The sequence below is a fragment of the Harmonia axyridis genome, chromosome 4 (genome assembly GCF_914767665.1).
Source record: "Harmonia axyridis chromosome 4, icHarAxyr1.1, whole genome shotgun sequence".
NCBI classification, from domain to species: Eukaryota; Metazoa; Arthropoda; class Insecta; order Coleoptera; family Coccinellidae; genus Harmonia; species Harmonia axyridis.
In genome coordinates, this window is record NC_059504.1 from 6,152,424 (window position 1) to 6,171,943 (window position 19,520).

Below are 19,520 nucleotides of genomic sequence, written 5' to 3' on the forward strand. Positions count from 1 at the left end.
TCTACTATCTACTATTCTTACTCTCGAATTCAACAGGTTGGCCCAAAACCCCATCAGGCACTGGTTGCACCTTCACAGCTATAGCTCCCATTCCCTTCGATGAGGTCCTGTAAACAGGAGATCTTCTACCATACTGTTCAGAATTGTAATTCTGGTGATAATTCTGACTCGAATAATTCCTCTCTGTGACATATCTAGAGCTTTCCTCCGCTCTTCTCCTGTTCAATTCAGTGTTCAGCTGGGCCTCAGTCAAGTTAGCCAAGGATTCCAAGCTACGTTCCGATAAAACGTTTCTTGTTTTATTCATGACGTCCCACAAGTCTCGTCTGGATGTGCCTTCATGATCGTTCACAGAAGAAACTTTGATTATTGGGGAGGTGTCGACACCAACTTCGTTTCTATGGTCATAACTGGTGTTGTAAGTGCGTACTTCAGAGAAGTTCTTGTCGTATCTGGTGTTGTAGGATACGTCAGGACTTGTTCGCTCTAGTTTTGGACTTCTCGACTCGCTGATATACATCGAGGACATTTTGTTGGTGGTGTAGTTGTCCAATTCGCTGGATTTCTTGGCAAAGCTTGGACTCGATGTGTCGAAACGTCTTTCGTTCAGTTTTTTGCTTGTTATGTAATCGGGACTGTCTCTGCCTATGGTTGTGTGGTTTCTCTGTTGAGTATAACTTGGACTCTGTGATCTAGAACAATTTGATGAGAACCATGAAGAATAATGAAAATAACCTCTGAATTAAAAGGACAAAATGGAAAATAGTTTCAAATTGGGGTTCAAGACTAGTAACTTATATTAAAATGCCTGCGGAATTCTATTCATTTTTCATTATGGTCACCAAATATTAAAAAAAAATTAAGTGACCATCAAAGCACCAAAGAGAACTAAACATTTTGACTAATTGTGAACTTAAGGCAGGATTCTTTCATAGATAGATATAGAGATTATTTGTAGCCTCAGCTGTTTTTTTATTTTACTATATAAATGAAGTTTCTCAATGGACTACCTCAGGATCCATTTCATTTAATAGAAGTAAGAACCTAGGTATATGTATAACCTTCAAGCTGCAATGTTTATAAAATCAATATATAATTCTTTTGAATCGCAAAAAAAAGTATACCATCGTAAAACCTATGGACTAGGAAAAAAATACAGAAAGCTTGAAGTAATCTCCAGTTTGAAGCTAAAGTTTTTTCAATTATAGCTACTAACCTATGAACATATGAAGGACTTTGAGCTCTTGGTGAATGCGAAGTCATCATCTGTCTTTCCATCACAGATTTCTTGTGATGTTCTTGAGCATATTTATGTGTATCACTCGGGATAGGACTAGAATTTTCACGGTAATGTGTGTAACTGGCATTTCTCGAAGTGTTCAGTGCTGTCAAGTGTTGAACATTGATAGGACTTGAACTTGACAACCTTGCTCCTGTTGGACTTTGCCTGTATGTAGTATTTGGACTAGAGTTGCTTTTATGGCGTTTTTGTGTTCCAACCCTCATCATAAAAGGAGAGCCTTTCACGTCGTATCCGTTGAAATAGACGTAAACCTAAAAAAAAAGAGTAAAAAAATTGAGTATGGACGTTGTAGTATTAATTTAACATCCTAAAAGGTGTTCATTTAAGATTTTCAAAACCTTTGGAGTATGATAACTCTACTTACCCTATGTTTTCCTGCATCCAAAGGTGTGAAATGAATTCTATAATGGAAACCTTCTTCGTCAACTTTTTCTAATCTACAGTGCACTGACTTTTTGTCGTGCACTATATCTGCAAAAACTTCTCCAGGGACTCCAACCCTCCTGCAATCCAGGTCGATACTGTGTGGTACAAGAGGAAGAGCTCCTTCGAGGTTGTGAATTTGGATTCCATTTGGATCGAACACAGAACATGTGAAAGGACCACCCTAAAAAATAAATGATGTTATTGAGTTTAATCCCATCAAATAATGAAGTAATTGCAGCTAATATATTCATTCTTATAGACTTTTATTATTTTTTATTTATATATTTTTTTTATATTTTAATTTCTTTCTGGTTTTCCAGAAGTCACAGACTACTTCCACTAAAAAATAGCGATTTTAACTTAGTTCAAGTTCTTCCTTGATAATTCTCAAAGTTTTCATTTCAGGCATAGGGTTTGCTTAAGTAACCCTCCTCTTCTATACCTAGAATTGACTGAAATAATAATTGTTATTTGAAAATCTTCAGTTTAGATGAATTTGAGTTTTCCAAGTTCATGATCTTCTCATAAATACCCTGTACATCCTTGGTCCAAACCGCAAACAGTCTTTTAATATCTACTACGTATTGGCAGAATTGAAAATGAGAAAGGTTTCCTCGAAAAAAACTTTTTCTGCAGAAATATTCAAAAAACTGAGTCATGAACCGTTGAGTTTTTACCTAAGTTATGGCATCTCACTGAAATTGTCAACAAATAAGCTACCTATTGATGCAATTATATACTGGGTGTGCCATTTGAAAGAAGAAAGTAGTAGTCTGTTTCCGGTACTCATAACCGGAAGTTGTAGAGGTCTGAGAATATTTCAGGGAGAAAGATAATTGTCTCAAACCCCAATATGCAAATGTTCAGCCAAAATTATCATTACTTTTCCATAAACGTCTAATAGGTCTGAACGCGGTGAATCACTAGGTATATATTATTTAATAGATAACAGCAAGATCAAATAGATAACTGCAAGACTAGTTACAGCCTTATGTCAATGCTAGGAATATAGGTACGAACATACCTGAATTTGTTTCCCCTGGTAAGTTATCTCTATCCTCCATTCTCCAGCCTCATCTGGTTTGAATGTTGCACTATTTGTTTCATCAATAGTGGTCAATGGACAATTGAGTGGCCTTCCTGATGGACTATAGGCAGTAACAAGAATATCCTCTCTTTTAGGATGTCCTTAAAACAACACTTTAGTAGCATTCCCACTTATACACACTTTCCACACCACCAATACCTGTTGTGTTCACCAAAACCTGAACCAAAGAGCCCAAGGCACATGGTGCCATACCAGGTGGCGCAACTTCAACAAGAGCTGGTAACACTCTGAAGTGATGGCCACTAATAGCTTCTTCCCCATCGTAGTTGACGATTATTTCATAAACTCCTATTTTGTTTGGCACAAATGATCCATGGCCTTTATTAAGGTTTCTCAATTTGTATACCTTGTTGTCTGGTCCACGAATGTCAACAGATATCGAAGAGTAGGATAGCTGAGAATCCAGCAGAGCTACTTGAAAATGTGTCTGGGAACAAAGAATACAATTTATGAAAAAAACTTATTATTACTTATTATTTCAAGAAATATTGCTTCTCATTTTTAAGTTAAAAAAAATGCTCATTTTTAAGTTAAAAAAAATGCTCATTTTTAAGTTAAAAAAAATGAGTCAACATCTGATCATCTATCAACGAATCAATCCATATGTGTTTTGAATAAAACCTTACTCTTCATTTTTTTTTGTTCACCCATGTATATTGTTAACAAAGGAAGTTAATGAGGACGGCATCTGAATAGTTAACACTTTTTAAGACCCCTTCAAATGATGGAAGCTAAGAGTGGCATACCCTGTACATATGTACTAGACGTTTATCATCTTTCAATGTTGTACAACAACAAACAAAACCGACATCAAGTTATCAAGATAAAAATTTCGAAGTATATTCATCTGATGAAAAATACTGAAAATACATTTATGAATGAAAGTCATCCTTCGAAGAGATTTCATTGATTTTTGTTGATTGAGTTAGCCCTATTCATAACATGAAATCTGATGCAATAATTCAAAATATCTTAGCACACTCAATTTTATCATTTATCAGAAAAAACTGAATTTCTATGCAAGAAGCGTTATATCTCCTAAAATACAAACGTTTTTTGAAGAAGGAGCCCTGATCTAAGACATGATCAGGTTTCAAGTTTTCATCTTGTGTCCAGGAGAGATGACAGCCCCGAGAATATTTATCGATTTTTTTTTGAGAAATTCATTTCATGCGCTATAATTTCTGAAATAATGGACTAATTCCCCAACTGCAAGCATTCTCGTGATCTACATAATCATATCAATTGAAAGAATGATATAAACTTCCCATGAAGGATAGATTGTCGAAATTCTTGCTGTCGTTAAATTGCAAAATACGTATCTGTATTATTCATCGACCCACCTTGAACCTACTTCGAAGTCAATACAATAAATACCTAATCATAAAACCAAACATAAAGATAAAATAGAATTCCCATTTTCCTGCAGTAGGTATATTTCCACAAAAAAAAATTGATTTTAGTTTCTTACCGGTTCACCAACTCTACCAGACGTTGAATTTAAAGCTACGTTGATGAGATCATGTAAAGGAGGTCGTTCAGGTACCCATTGGAAATTGGCTGCATAAGCCATCACACCCAAATGTTCCACATGCTTATCTGATAAGTCCTTGGCTGATAATATTGGATGGACACCTGATACATACAACTCAATTATATATGACGATATGATTGGAATACCTGATCGATAATCAAATTCGTATTTCAAGAAAGAACACTTTCGATTACATAGGTATGTTCTCAGAAAAAATCGGAAATGGTATTCCTTCCTTTAGAGGAGGAAACAATAATTTTTGGGTGCAAGCATTATTACTAGTCTCATCATCGACTTTATCACTAGTTTCAAGGTTATCATTATTTATAAATAGATATGTAACTAAAAATTACATATGTGAAGGTAGGCAGTTTAGATATTTTTAATTGATCTTAATTCTTCGAATATGTCGTAAACAAAAACAGGATATCATGGTTCAAACGAGTTGAAAGTAAGAAATAATTGGTAAAAAATTTTGTCTTCCAATTATTGTTTCCAGGCTTTCGTAACTGAACATTTTTCTCTTGAATAAATAACTAGTTAACTTTTATTGTAATAATTGTGTTTGGTTTCAGTTAATTTTTGAGTTTTCCATATGAAGGTTTTTTCAATTGAGGTTTCATTTCAAACTGAAATCAAATAGTTAATTGATAGTTTGATCAATATTTTGTGAAACCTGTCATTAGTGTTCACTGACTTTAAATATTTTATTACATTATGAACTTCATCCTTTTTTTCTATTTTCGGTTCTCTTCTACTAGTCTCCCTCTCTCTCTCTTTTTTTTCTCTTGAAACTCACCCATCTTTTTTCCTGCGTCCAAAGCTTGCTGCCAATTAGACTCCCAATAAACTGGATCACTTCTCAATTTTTCTGGAGGTGGGGCAGATCCACCTAAGGACCTGACCATTTCATTTACAACTCTTCCATCATTCCAGTCATCCTGTTGACAAGATAGGAATTGAAGCACTAAGTTTGACAGTAAGTCGTATTTTCTTAATTAGAACTATTGAATAAAAAAATCCTTTTCGAACCGCTCAATTTTAGCAAAAATAACTTGATCTCAAAGATTTTACTCACAGTGAAATTATTGATTCTCCTTTCTAATCTAGAATTCACCCATTTCAATGTAGCATGGAAACCAGGTGAACCTGGTTTCATGAAATAAGATAAATAAGTCATTCCAGAAAGTTCATCCAACCAAGGAGATGCCAAGTACTCTGGCTCTAAAACAGCTGGTATTCCTAGGTCCTTTTGAGCAATTCCCATGGCACGGCGACAATTCTCAATTCCATTATTTTTATCTGGAAATTAATTTGATTATTCGTTGAAGACTTTAAAGCTAAAGTACATTACCTAAAGATTTCCAATGAGGATATAGCCCAGGTCTGCAGTAATCTACCAGAGCTGAGAGTAATATTCCTGAGTTCCAGTCGGTGGTTAAATTATTAACCTTGCATTCTGGTAATACAGCTTGCAGCCAGCTCAACATTAATTTCCGAGGTGGAAATTTGGATCTTCCTATTTGATATCGGACTATGAGTGACCAAATGAGTCCCAATATAAGTTTCAAGTTTCCATTCACTATATCCACATTACCTACAAATCAATAATAATTAGATTTATTTTTTATTAGTGGTTATTTTGGTGCTTTACAGAAACAACCAAGGCAGTTTGATATGTCATATTTTTTTAAATTGCATCTTCAAGATTGCAGATAAGCCTAAATATAGTTCCAATTCAATACTCTTATGAAATGTTTGAGGAAATTCATCAATCCTAGCTTACAGTTTACATTAAGAACAGCTGTAAGTGTAAGAATCATGTGGTATGCAATCATATCAACTTAAACGTCTTAAACTGGTATGAAGACTCAGGGATTTTATTGAATCCGTCGAAAATATTCTGATTATATATGAAAACTGCCAGGTACTTCATTATATTGAGAACAAGTCAATCATACCGTGGAAATCAAACAACAAAAAATTCAAAATAATTATAAAGTTTATCGAGATACCTCGCTGTTATCAAAATAATAGGCCCTTAATTTAATCCCTGAGGAACACCAACAGAATAAACTTATACACTGTGTCCGTAAAGTATGGAACAAATTCATTTTTAGCTAAACAGGCCATTTTGAGAAATAATCCTGAAACACGTCGATTTTTTATTTTAATTTACCGTATTTTAAAATAATAATCAAATATACAGGTTGAATTACTTTCGAGTAATGACGTCACCGTCATTTTTACATGGAACACCCCCATTTTGTCCCAATTTTCCGATTACTCTAGCTGAGCTGATTCCCAAAATGTATTACATGTTGATTCCAATTGGTACAGGGTGGACAAAAATACAATCATTTGTGTGTGCTCATAAAGTAACGCGTAACATTCTTCATTAGTTAAATTAACAATATTATCAAAAATACTTATTGTCTAGCGGCAATTAGTTTTAATGTAACACCCTGTAGTTTTTTATATTTTTAGATTGATAAAAATTTATAAAAATAAGAAATTATTTCTTTCATATTCTGTCTGCTAGACCACAAATACCAAACATGTTTGAAAACAGCTCATTTTTATTAGGCTGAAAATGTACAAACTACAGGGTGTTACATTCAAACCAATTGCTGCTAGACAATAAGTATTTTTGATAATATTGTTAATTTCACTAATGTTACGCGTTACTTTATGAGCACACACAAAACTATTGTATTTTTGTCCATCCAGTACCAATTTTAATCAACATGTGATACATTTTTGGAATCCGCTCAATTAGAGTCATCAGAAAATTGAGACAAAATGGGGGTGTTCCATTGAAAAAAATTACGGTGACGTCATTACTCGAAAGTAATTCACCATGTATATTAGATTATTATTTTAAAATGCGGTAAATTAAAATAAAAAATCGACGTGTTTCAGGATTTTTTCTTAAAATGGTCTGTTTAGTTAAAAATGAATTCGTTTCATACATTACGGACACAGTGTATGTTTTTCTGATATATGAAACAATTGAACAGTCTCCAATTGGGCTACAAAAGCATATTTCTTGGCAGGTTTTGTTTTTTGTTTAACAGTAAAATGGCAATAATCAAATCACTTTTCCTCTGCTTGTATTATATATTTGTCATTTATCTGTCAATTTAACATAATCTGATAATTTCTCACAGTAAAAATCTATGAGAAAATATTAACTGGGTTTCCAACCAAATACTTTTTCTTGTTCCTGATTGCAATCAAGATTGTTCAATTATTCACGGCATTATAGTGTAAATCATAATGAGAATTGTGTTGAGCAGTTAACTGATTATGATTGTTTGAGTTCCTGACAGGGATTTAAGTGGGATGCTTACTTCCCACACTCATATTAATTAGAAGGCGAACTTCCGTAAAAAGCCATAAGCCATTCGAAATGAATGAAACGAATACTTTTCATAACAAACAATAAGGATTAAGATTGGGAAATGATTAGCCTTGACACAGATAGAATTGACAAGAAGACTTCAAGAAATTGATCATAATGTTTGAGTTTCTTTTAAGATCGTAGGCGTCCTATCTGTGAATTGGATTGTAGCTCAATTTCATGCTACATATATTCAAAATTTGCCCACTCTAAACAGTCGTCATATAGCATCACCTTTAAATTTCTTTTGAAGGTAGCAATATGGATCATTTATGTTCTATGTGTGTTTAAGAGGAGGATGATGATGATCCTTTCAGTTTGTTATGTATCAAGAATACGAAAATTTAAAATTAGACTAGGACGTAAAAATAACATTCATATGAGAAAAAATCAGAAATTCGTCCCTATTCTAGAGAATAAGAAAATTTAAAGGTTGGTCAATATCTTTCCCAGAGTAATAAACATAGATAGAGGGAGCATATTTTATTTTCAGTCAGCAAATTTTGACCCCAACATGAACTATAAAATTTGACATGAAGCGCGCGGAAATGAAAACATATCCCTTGTCCCATAGTGAAATAACGTTCCATATTAACTCAAAATATATTGAAATAAATACCTAAATATATCAGAAATCCAGAAAACTAACTTCAACCGTGCCAAACGACGTGAAACAACCGATGACATTAGGAGAGCAAAAGTTGCCAACACCTTAGATTTCAGCAGGTTAGATACAGAATATAATAAATATTCTGCTTATTATAAATTCGACAATTAGGAAAAATATCGGATTCCAAATATTCAAATTTGCATATTTAATCGGGAATCACTCAAATAAATATATTTCATTCAATATAATAATACATTCATAACGATATAGTAGATAAAATTGTGGATTCGAAATATATCACAATCCTACAATCTAACCATGTTGGGGACATTTAAAAATTGCGTATACTTCCTCTATCTATGTTCATTACTCTTTGATAACCTTAATAAAAAATTCTATGTTCTATTCTAAAATTGTGGATTCGAAATATATCACAATCCTACAATCTAACCATGTTGGGGACATTTAAAAATTGCGTATACTTCCTCTATCTATGTTCATTACTCTTTGATAACCTTAATAAAAAATTCTATGTTCGAAAAACCACAAAAATTAAAACCTCAAATATTGTCTGAAGTGTGTCATTAATCAATAATATCTATTTTATTTCGACTCCATTAATTTAAAAAATATGCCTGGTATCAGACCAATTTCTAAACTTGATGCACGGTCAACAGACGCCCTCTTAGGACATGTCAACCATATCTATGGCAAACTGAAATCTGCGGAAGAAGTTGAATTCACAAACTCAATTGGTGAGAAATTCACCGGTAAGATGATACCACTCTTCCTCATGACTCTTTGGGTGGGAATTGTGAGCCATTCTAAAGTCTTCATGATAATTTTCCAACACCCAAAGTTATCAAGATGTGTTATACCAGAACTTGAAGGGCACTTTTCTTATGAACAAATATTGAACCTTACTGTTCGCAATCAAGACAATGACTATGGTCAATACTGTTATTTTGACAAAAGGGACTACAAGGGCTTCATCGATACACACGGATATGATTACGATAAATTGATGGGAGCAATATCAGACGCTCCAGATGCTGCAAAGGAACCTTGCGAAAACAACTTGGTCAAAAAAATAAAAGAGGAGTATGATGATATTGGAGATGTTGTGAATTCCCACGATAATTTAGAACTTTATTGTCATCCAACGAGCTCAAAAAGAATGATGGATATTGCTGTGAAGTACGGTCAGTTTTTGCTAAGCGTCCCAATTGGGGTAATAGGAGATTTCTACGGAAGAAGGGTAGCGTTTTTGGTTGCTGGTGGATTTTTGACAGGCGGCATAATCCTCACAATTATGCCTCATATTATTCCTGTTATTATTGGAAGGTTTTGCATCGGCACCAGTATGATCCTCTTCTATACCACCTTCGTTCTTTTCATCGAGTCAACCAGTGTTGGTGGTAGAAGAGCAGTTGCGCTGCTGCTTCACGAAGGAATAGCACTGGGTAGATTTACAGAGTATATCCTTTACCGGTCCCTCAAAAACTATATGTACACATCCTACATCAACGCTATTATGGGTATTTTCATGATAATACCAGTTTTCTGCATCTACGAATCGCCAAGATGGCTTTACTTCAGCGGCAATAAGAGGAAAGCTTACAAGATATTGGGAGAAGACAGACCTGAAGCTCCGGCAACATTAAAGAAAAGACAATTGTGGCCCCATTTCAAGAACTTCGCGAGGCCAGTTTTTCGCAAAAGACTGATGATCCAAATGATAACCATTTGGTGTACGTCTTCAGTGACTTTCCTTATAAGAAGTAAATTTTCCAGAGATATAACAAATTTTCTACTGAAAGAACTGATGGATTCTGGTATGATTATGGGATCCTTGACAGTTTTGACATTCGTTATGATGGCTTTTCTTGGAAGGGGGCAGACTATTATGTCCTTCTTCACTGTAACGAGCTTTTTGAGTACAATGCTCTTTTTTAACCCACGTATGGATAAAATACTAGTGGAGATTTGCTTAGTCATCACAGTATCACTTACAGAAAATGCAACTTTCTTTGCTTTCTATATGATTTCTGAGTTTTATCCAACTGACTTCCGGTTCACTGGTTATGGTTTATGTTGTGGTATTCACGGTTTCGGTGATATTTTTCATTTTCACGTAACATCATACAAGATTCCCTATAAGAGTTTGTTCTACGCTCCTCTCTTCGTGATAACTGAGATCTCCTTGGTATCTACGCACTTTCAAGTTCAGACTTCTGGAGCTTTCAGATTAGCTGATTATCCCAGAGAGGCTATAAGAGAGACGGACTATGAGGAAATAATGAAGAATATGGCGTACAAGCAGAGAAAATCTTTGATGCGTCCAAATTAGAATTGTAAGAAAAAAATAAAGAACTTGTTGTTTGATTGGAAATATTTTAAAATATGCGTATTTTTGAATTGTTGATTCCTAGTGAAAAAATACACTGCGCAAAAAAATTAACGCACATTATGGAAATCTCAAATTTATTCTACAACTGAAGGTGTTCCCAATGATAATTATTTTTATCAGAATTATGCAAGCAAATGTAACACTTTCAACGTTTTTTTTTCAATACAGATGGTTTTTCCCAGCAGGAATAAAAAAAGATGAGATTATCAGATTTTGAATGTATTGGCTCCATTCTGAAATCAGTTGTTCTCGATCAATTCTAGTGATCAATAGTTTTTCTTTCGTTTGATTTTCTACACTCGATCGCTATGCAACGCGAAACACTCAATTTGACCCAAGAGGAATGTGCCCAAGCGGTAGTTTTGCGAAAAGAAGGGTGGACATACACAAGAATTGCAGAAATGTTTGGAGGTTCCCATACAAGTGTGTCCAGAATGTTGCAGCGATTCAGGGAGACAGGTATGAATGTCCGAAGACCAGGACAGGGTAGACCACGGGTAACAACTGCCATTCAAGAACGTTACTCGAGAGTTTCTTCGTTGAGACAACGGTTTGCAACCGCTCGCCTCCTTCAAAATCAGCTTGAGCAAACTCATGGGGTGCAAATTAGCACTCAGACAATAAGAAATCTCCTCAGAGAATATGATTTGAGACCTCGTGTCGCGGCAAGAGGCCCAGCTCTTACCCCAGCCCATCGAAGGACGCGTTTGTATTTTGCGAGAGAGCATATCCATTGGGAAGAGGCTGATTGGGAAAGAGTTCTCATCACAGATGAGTCTAGATTCTGCATCTACCATTGTGATCGACGTTTCCTTGTATACAGACGTCCACATGACAGTTATGCTCACTGCAATTTCCTGAATACTACTGGTTTCGGGGGAGGATCGATTATGGTATGGGGTGGAATATCTTTGACTGCTCGCACAGACCTAGTGGTCGTTGATAATGGAGCTATGAATGCTGATAGGTATATAAGGAACATTCTTGAAGAGCATGTAGTGCCATTTGCCTAATACATTGGTGAAAATTTCATTTTTATGGACGATAATGCCAGACCCCATCGTGCGCGCATCGTTCAGGAGTACCTTGAAGAGGTTGAAGTCTTTCGAATGGAATGGCCAGCAAGAACTCCAGATCTCAATCCGATTGAGCTGTTTTGGGACAACCTCAATAGAAGACTGAGAAGTTCAGAAAATCATGCTACTCTTAATGACTTAGGAATCCAATCAGAGAAATCTGGGAACGATTAGATCAGAACATTTTAAGATCACTCATTTTGAGTATGAACCGTCGTTGCCGAGCTGTAATTAACGCAAGGGGTGGAAATACCAAGTATTAAATAACTTATCAGCATTCCAGTATTTTGAAAAATTTGTTCATTTCTCTTCTTTCACATAAGATTCGATGAAATCCTGAATTTTTCTTCCATTTAATGTGTCTTGTTTCGTTCAAAACCTTCCCGAGAGAACATAAAAAATAAGTTATAAAGTCAATGTAGAGTCAACTTTCATTAAAATTGAGATTTTCAGAATGTGCGTTAATTTTTTTGAGAAGTGTATTATGGAGACGTCGGTAAAGTATTTTAGCGACACCTTACGTCTAACAACCAGAAAAAGACCTTCCATCTTGGCTGTATAGCGCGAAAAAATCATCACACGCTAAACGCTAAAAACCTTCTTCATAAAATCAATCTTACAAACATTTTTGTTCACTAGCAAAATAATATCTATAGAAATACTACGGATATATTCTTACAACTACGTTTTATTTTATCTTTTTCATACAATCTAAATCAATTCCAATGAATTTGAATTTTAAAATAGTAGTGGTGCTTCAAATGAATTGAATAATTTATTATACTAAGAATATGTTTAAAGTCATCTTTTTAAATGCATCAAAGATTCGACTATAAGTTTGTAATCTTCTGGCCTCACAGCTTCTTTGGGGTAGTCAGGTATATGGTATTTTCTAGTTTCTGCTTTCAAAAAATGTGTGAAACACATAGAAATGGCAGTGAGTATAAACAATGGCATATACAATAAACATTTTTGCGGTACCTCATAAGAACCAGCATGAAAATGACAAATCTCAGAGAGACCAGGAACAGAACATAAAATGCCGTAAGTTGTAAATCTAAATTCGTTGGGGTACAACTCAGTTATGCAATAAAAATTGAAGAACACAAGATTTTCTGTGAAAGACAACTGGACAATTAGCGCTATCTGAGAGTAAATCGATGTACTGTCAGGATTTAAGAACAAAACTGACGAAAGAAAGAACGATATAGAAAAGTACCAAATATAAACAGATATACGACCTATCATGAACACAAAGAAATAAGTCATAATTGTCACAAATCCCATACAAAAACCAGAATCTAAAAGCATCAACAAGGTTTTATCAGTGATAACCCTGGTAAATTTACTTCTATCCAGATATATGACAGAAGAAGCACAAAATATTGTGAGGAACTGTATGATTATTCTCCTCTTGAAAACAGGCTTCGAATAGTTCATTAAATGATTCCACACACTATCAGTTTTATTATTTTCGTCTTTGAGATGTAGCCGCTCTATTCCTAACGCAGCATAAGCACTTCTTTTGTATCCCTTGAAGTAGAGATATCTAGGCGATTCCTTGGTGAGAAATAAAAATATAAGGAGGAAGATACAACAAACAACGTTTATGATTTGGATTGTTCGCCACCTATGGCAATACTTGAAGAGCAACCATTGAAAGCACTTGGATACGGTCAATCCAAAGTGGAGTAACCAAGCCATGACTCTTCTAGAGTCACTTGTGGTTGATTCAATGTAAATCACAAAAACGGTGTAGTAGAATATCATGAACGTTCCAAGGAAGAATCTTCCAATAATTATTGTTGGGATTTGGGCTATAACTATCATACACAATCCAAGAGTGAAAAGGCCACCACAAAGTAAACCAGCTGATCTCCTGCCTCTGTAGTCTGCAAAAATCCCTATGGGTAGACTCATCGTAGACTGACCATATTTGAGTACGATTTCAATTACTTGTTTAGTTGTAGGGGAAGCACAGTATAAATTGAAATAGTCGCTTATTGTTTCACTGGTACCATCATCATGTGACACATCGATAGGTTTTGTTTTTACTCGACTGCAATTCCAGGTTAGCGGAGAAGGTAAAATCGTCACTTCTTTCATGATTTCTTCGTAGTTGTAATCATGTTTTCGTACAAGTTCAGAATAGTTCCTACGGTCGTAATAACAATAATGAATCTTGTCTGGATTATTATTATGAACTGATATATTGAGAATTTGATCGAATGTAAAGTAGTTTTCCAATTCTTCTATGTAGCACCGAGCATGTCTTTGGGGTTGGAACAATACCATGAATATAGGAGCATGACTTCCGATGGCTAGAAGAAAGGAGAGGAGAAATATTGGAGCAAGTCTCTTGAAACCTGCGTTTTGGTAAAGGGCTGTAAGGAATTCTATGTCTTCTTCAGTCTTCTCAGCTCCGTACAATGTTAAAACTCTTCTAGCAAATTGAGCCTCTTTTTCTTCTGCTTCCCTTTGTGTTAAGGGTTTGAATTCGATAGGTAGTTGGAATTTTACTTTCTTCATGATTTTTAGGGAGTTTGACAATGTCAGTTAGATAGTTTTCAAAGATTTCGTTATCTGTGATTATCAGGACCAGATCTATAATACAGGGTGTTTACTAACTATGGTACGATACTTCAGCTGACGTTCCCAGGAAATAGGAATTTTCATTATAAAGCATGTTCTAAGAAAAGAAAGATGAGTTTATCGCTGTTGTTCAATGGAAATATGGGCACCTTTGGTCTATGAAAGAAAAAAGTACTATCGGCATTTCTAGTCGAAAGAATAATCTTTAACAAAATCTAACAAATGTTGACGCTGGTTTATTTATACATCTTCTTACATTAAACAGGTGGTTTTCTTTGCAAAGTTTTGAAGTTTCGTAGCCAAACTTATAAAAAGTCATTTCGAATTTCATCACCGATCTTAAAGAAACTACGAATTGTACCTAATTGAACTGAAAATCTCCAGAGTAGTATGTAGTTCGAATAACGCAACTTTTCATTAAAATAAGGATCTAATTATTCAACGACTCCAATAACTCACAAGATGACTCAACTAATCATAATTACCTCAACCTCAATGTGTCAAAACCAATAACCTAACTGTACTTACAATGTAAACAGAAAAAATATCAATTCTCTGTATTATCTGTCCACTTTTTCATGAACTTCAAAGAATGACACAGACTGTTATGGAAAATATCAGACAAACTTTTGAGAATCTTTTTAGAAAAAAAAAGTGGGTATATCAAGAATGAAGTCAGACAACTCAATATCTTCAAAAAGAATGACAGTTTTAGAAAGAACCGGTAACGTGATGCTTTTCAACAAATCTGCGCCTAAAAAATTGTTGAAAAATATAGGGTGTGCCATTTAGAAAACGCTAACTGTGCTCTATATCTCCAAAACAATAATTAATTTCTATTATCTGTTATGAGTTATCGAATAAACCATAAAACTACTGAAAAAACATATTAGAATTATTTTTCGAATATCTTGAACATAAACCAAAATACCTACAGGGTGTATCAGTTATAATCGATAAAAATTTAATGGGATATTCTCCTCGTTGTCCTGATTCGGAAAAATGTATATTATATACCTCTATCTCGATCCCTAAGAGAGATACAGGATGTTGAAGTTTACAAGAAAAAATCAGTTTTATGCAATAGCTTCCATAAAAAAGCTTGAATTCAAACGAAATTTCGAATGCCTACCCTACTCCCTAAGGGCTATTTTATGAAGATATTTTCGATTTTCGGGTAACACCAGTGGCGTGCAATTCGGTCACATCTCAAGTATTTCGAAGAAAAAAGTATACCGCTGATTTTTTGAAAGAATGAATGAAGCAATATCGAATTTGGAGTATAATTTGCTTTCACACAACAAAATTTGAAATTCCAGATCCAGAGATTAGCTTTTTCGAAAGACGTGCTAACTCGAAATTGGCTACAAATTCATGATTTAGTCAGCTTTCAATTGAATTCGGTAATATCTCGGAGAGATATCTTGAAACAATAGATTTGATTGTTTGTTTGACAGATACGTGCACTCGATGCAAAAGATATCCGGGATATTACCGATTTGAAACTGTAATTTTTCAGAAACGCCCTGTACCTCAAGAACGAATCAATATATCTATTATCTGCTCGTGGGTCCTTGAAGATTGAAGTCTCATAGTTCTCGAGATGCTTTCAGTCATAATCGAATTTGGGGCACCCTGTACATAACTTCTGTACAAACAAATAGTTCATACAAACTTTTAAAACTCTTATTGCTAAAAATCCTGATACCTACCAATATTAACCAGCTTAACTCCGTCTTGTTCTATAGCATTCAAAGCACATGTAACGTTCTCAAGGTAATGATGCTGATTGGCTGGTTTCTTATTCCATGTAGGTTTTATTGGACGTCCTTGCAGGGCTTCCACAAGGGCACACAACCTGACTCCTGTCCCAAGGTCCTGAGACAGATCAGCAACCCTCAAATTTTGCGGCAAATATTCATTCACCCAATTCCTAAAAGTGTTAGCCTGTATTTCCACCCAAACATCTTCATTACCCTTTATCTGCATCCCCCTAGCTGCATGGCCCTCTGGACTACGCGCCAACAAGCCGCTATGCGATATTTTTCCTTCCATTTTCGGGTATCACACAACAAATCAACGATCACTATTTCGTAACATCAGAACTAGATACAGATGCACAGATGGTCCTTCGAGCCGGATTTAACACAATCAACGCAACATTTAATATTCGAAAATTGTTTGATGGCACTTTTTTACTTGGTCTTTGACTGAAACTAAGTGTTGTATCGGACTCGCAAAGTTCTGAGTTCTTGTTTATTTCGGTCGAATGACTTTAAGGTGGGGTTATGTAAGACGGAGAGACGGTGTATTCGCGGGTATGGTAAGGTTGATTCTGTTACGGAGAATAGTTTTGATGTAACGTCGCCATAGGTGGGAGAATGAGTAAATACTAAAGGCGACATTGGATGACGATTTGTTGGAGGATTGTTCCTAATTTATATGTGTTTTTCAGTAGCTGGGTATGTGGAGGAAATGCTTATAAGGTGAAGTGTGTGTGTTTGGTTGATTGTTTCGCCTTTGAGGGTTTTAGAAATGAATCATGAGTCGGTTTAATTGTAATAGTTTCGCGCTTGATCTATCGTTGAAATCACTCGATCGAGTAATGTGAACGGGGCTTGTAGTTTTTGCGATAAATGTTTTTTGTATTCGAAATTGAATTTTTGGAGTTTTAGAGAGTCGTGAAATTAATTACCTTAGGTACTTTTAACCATTATGTTTGTATTCCCTGGCGATTCCCTTGCTTAATTTGCCAAAGGAAGGCACGAAAAGATGAGTAGATACTGAGTGTCCCAAATTCGATGCTCACCATCAGTGTTCCTTTCATATTTTCGCTCTTATCTCATTATCGATGGATATTTTGAAGGAAAATTTTAGGGACAGATAGTACTCGATACGATCTTCAAAATTAGTTATCGCAGCACCCTTTATCTCTATTCAAAATCAAGGGTTGTGCTCACCCACGTTAAGGGGTTGAAGTAACGTGCATGAAAAAAACGGAAAAGTTGTTCTCCCTCGAATCAGATTTTGACGGGTTCGAGCAATTTTCCACATTTTCATTTTGAAGCCAGAAAATGTTTTGTGTTTGTGTTTGTTAGACCACACTGTATAGAATATTAATAAAAGAAATGAAATAAAACATTTGTGTTTTATCTTGGTTTCTGTCAAAATATTGAAAAACTTTTTTTATCTTCTTTTAGTTATACTGTTACTATTAGGCCAATTGAAAAGTATCCGGTCTGATGTACCGATGGCGGTGCTAGTATTAAATCCATATGATTTTTGGTTAGTACCAACCTTCAAACGATACGTGTCAAAATTTGACAGCAGTCCGACCATTAGTTAGTGAGATATTGCGTTGTGAGTGTAGCTACTTTTGTTATTTGAAAAAAGATGGAAAAAAATTTAGTGTACTGATGAAATATTGCTTTTTGGAGGAAAAAAAACAGTTGAAGCAAAATTTTGGCTTGATGAAGAGCAGACATTGTGAAGATATCGTCTGAACGTGTACATCATATCATTCACGAAATTTGTACATGAGAAAGCTGTGTGCAAAATAGGTGCTGCGCGAGCTCACAATCGATCAAAAGCAACAACGTGTTAATGATTCTGAGCAGTGTTTGAAGCTGTTTGAGTGCAATAAACCTGAATTTTTGCGTCGATATGTGACAATGGATGGATCATGGCTCCATCATTTCACTCCGGAGTCTAATCGACAGTCAACTGATTGAATGCACACGATGAACCGAATCCAAAGCGAGGAAAAACACAAAAGTCAGCTGGCAAGTTTATGGCATCAGTATTCTAGGATGCGCAAGGTATAATATTCATTGATTACCTCCAAAAGTGCAAGACCATCAACAGCGATTATTATATAGCGTTATTGGATCGTTCAAAAAATGAAATCGTTAAAAAACTACCCCATTTAAAAAAAAGGTACTGTTTCGTAAACATAATGCTTCGTGTTAGAAATCAATTAAAACAATGGCAAAATTGCATGAATTGGGCTTCAAATTGCTTCTGCATCCACCGTATTCGCCAGATCTGGCCCCAAGCGACTTTTTCCTGTTCTTAGACGTCAAAAGAATGCTCGCTGGAAAGAAATTTAGCGCCAATGAAGAAGTAATCGCCGAAACTTATGTCTATTTTGAAGAGAAAGACAAATCGTACTACAAAACTGGTATTGAAAAGTTGGAAGCCCTCGAAGGCTACTATTGAATGATAAAATCGAATTTTGCCAAAAAAATGTGTGTTACTATAGGTAACTTAGGTAGTAGACCAGGGACTTTTCAATTGGCCTGATATGTACTATATCTAGAATACACAATAACACTGGTAAAATAATTAATAAGATGAAACAATTTTTTTAAGAATTTTATTACATATCATTACATATACACATACATTTCAATTTCAACAGTCAAACACATGTTAAAATAATAAAATGGGTCTAAATGAAATGAACAATTATGTTAAGATCATTTATGAATATTGCTCCAGTTCACTTTGATTTAATTATTTCATTAATCTAATATTCTTTCAAGACTGAAAAGAAACATAACCTCTCCTGTGAATTTTTACTCTCTTTCAATCTGGAATTCATCAAAATAGTCTGGGCATTTTGAAAAATAAATTTGCATAGCAAACAATCAAACATTCAATTTCCAATGTGAAAGAAAATAGAAATTATGTCTCAAAATGTATGCACAACCGTATTCTACAAATAATGCCACTTAAAATTGTGGATATACAGAATAAAGTTTCAATTTAAAGGCTCCAAAAATAAATATTTCATCATAAGAAAAATGGAAATGCACTGATAAAAATTTTCTCAAATTACGAAAAATTATACAATTGAAGAATTTCATATCTCACAACACAATATAAACTATTATGTTAATAGAACTAATTCAATGAGATTGAACTTTAGATTAAGCAGGTAGAAAAATTTGCCACCGAAAAAAAAATCTTTTCTGGGGTATTACAAATTTTAATAATAATAATAATAATAAGTTGTCACATACATGCACATACTGAAATCAGATCGATTGTTCAAAA

General features: G+C 34.7%; 1 protein-coding gene across 1 annotated transcript in view; it reads right to left on the reverse strand.

Moving 5' to 3' along the window:
- The window catches only part of LOC123678784 (filamin-A), a 42,048-nt gene extending 25,245 nt beyond the window's left edge, over positions 1-16,803 (reverse strand). Inside the window, exons 1-10 of the mRNA XM_045615999.1 lie at positions 16,175-16,803; positions 5,726-5,968; positions 5,450-5,673; positions 5,171-5,312; positions 4,309-4,472; positions 2,976-3,264; positions 2,754-2,917; positions 1,668-1,910; positions 1,217-1,554; positions 22-692 (exon numbers count right to left, since the gene is read on the reverse strand). Of these exons, the coding sequence (XP_045471955.1) occupies positions 22-692; positions 1,217-1,554; positions 1,668-1,910; positions 2,754-2,917; positions 2,976-3,264; positions 4,309-4,472; positions 5,171-5,312; positions 5,450-5,673; positions 5,726-5,968; positions 16,175-16,517 (2,821 nt within the window). The 5' untranslated portion in view covers positions 16,518-16,803. The remainder of the gene's footprint in view (positions 1-21; positions 693-1,216; positions 1,555-1,667; positions 1,911-2,753; positions 2,918-2,975; positions 3,265-4,308; positions 4,473-5,170; positions 5,313-5,449; positions 5,674-5,725; positions 5,969-16,174) is intronic.
- Between the last annotated feature and the right edge of the window lie 2,717 nt (positions 16,804-19,520).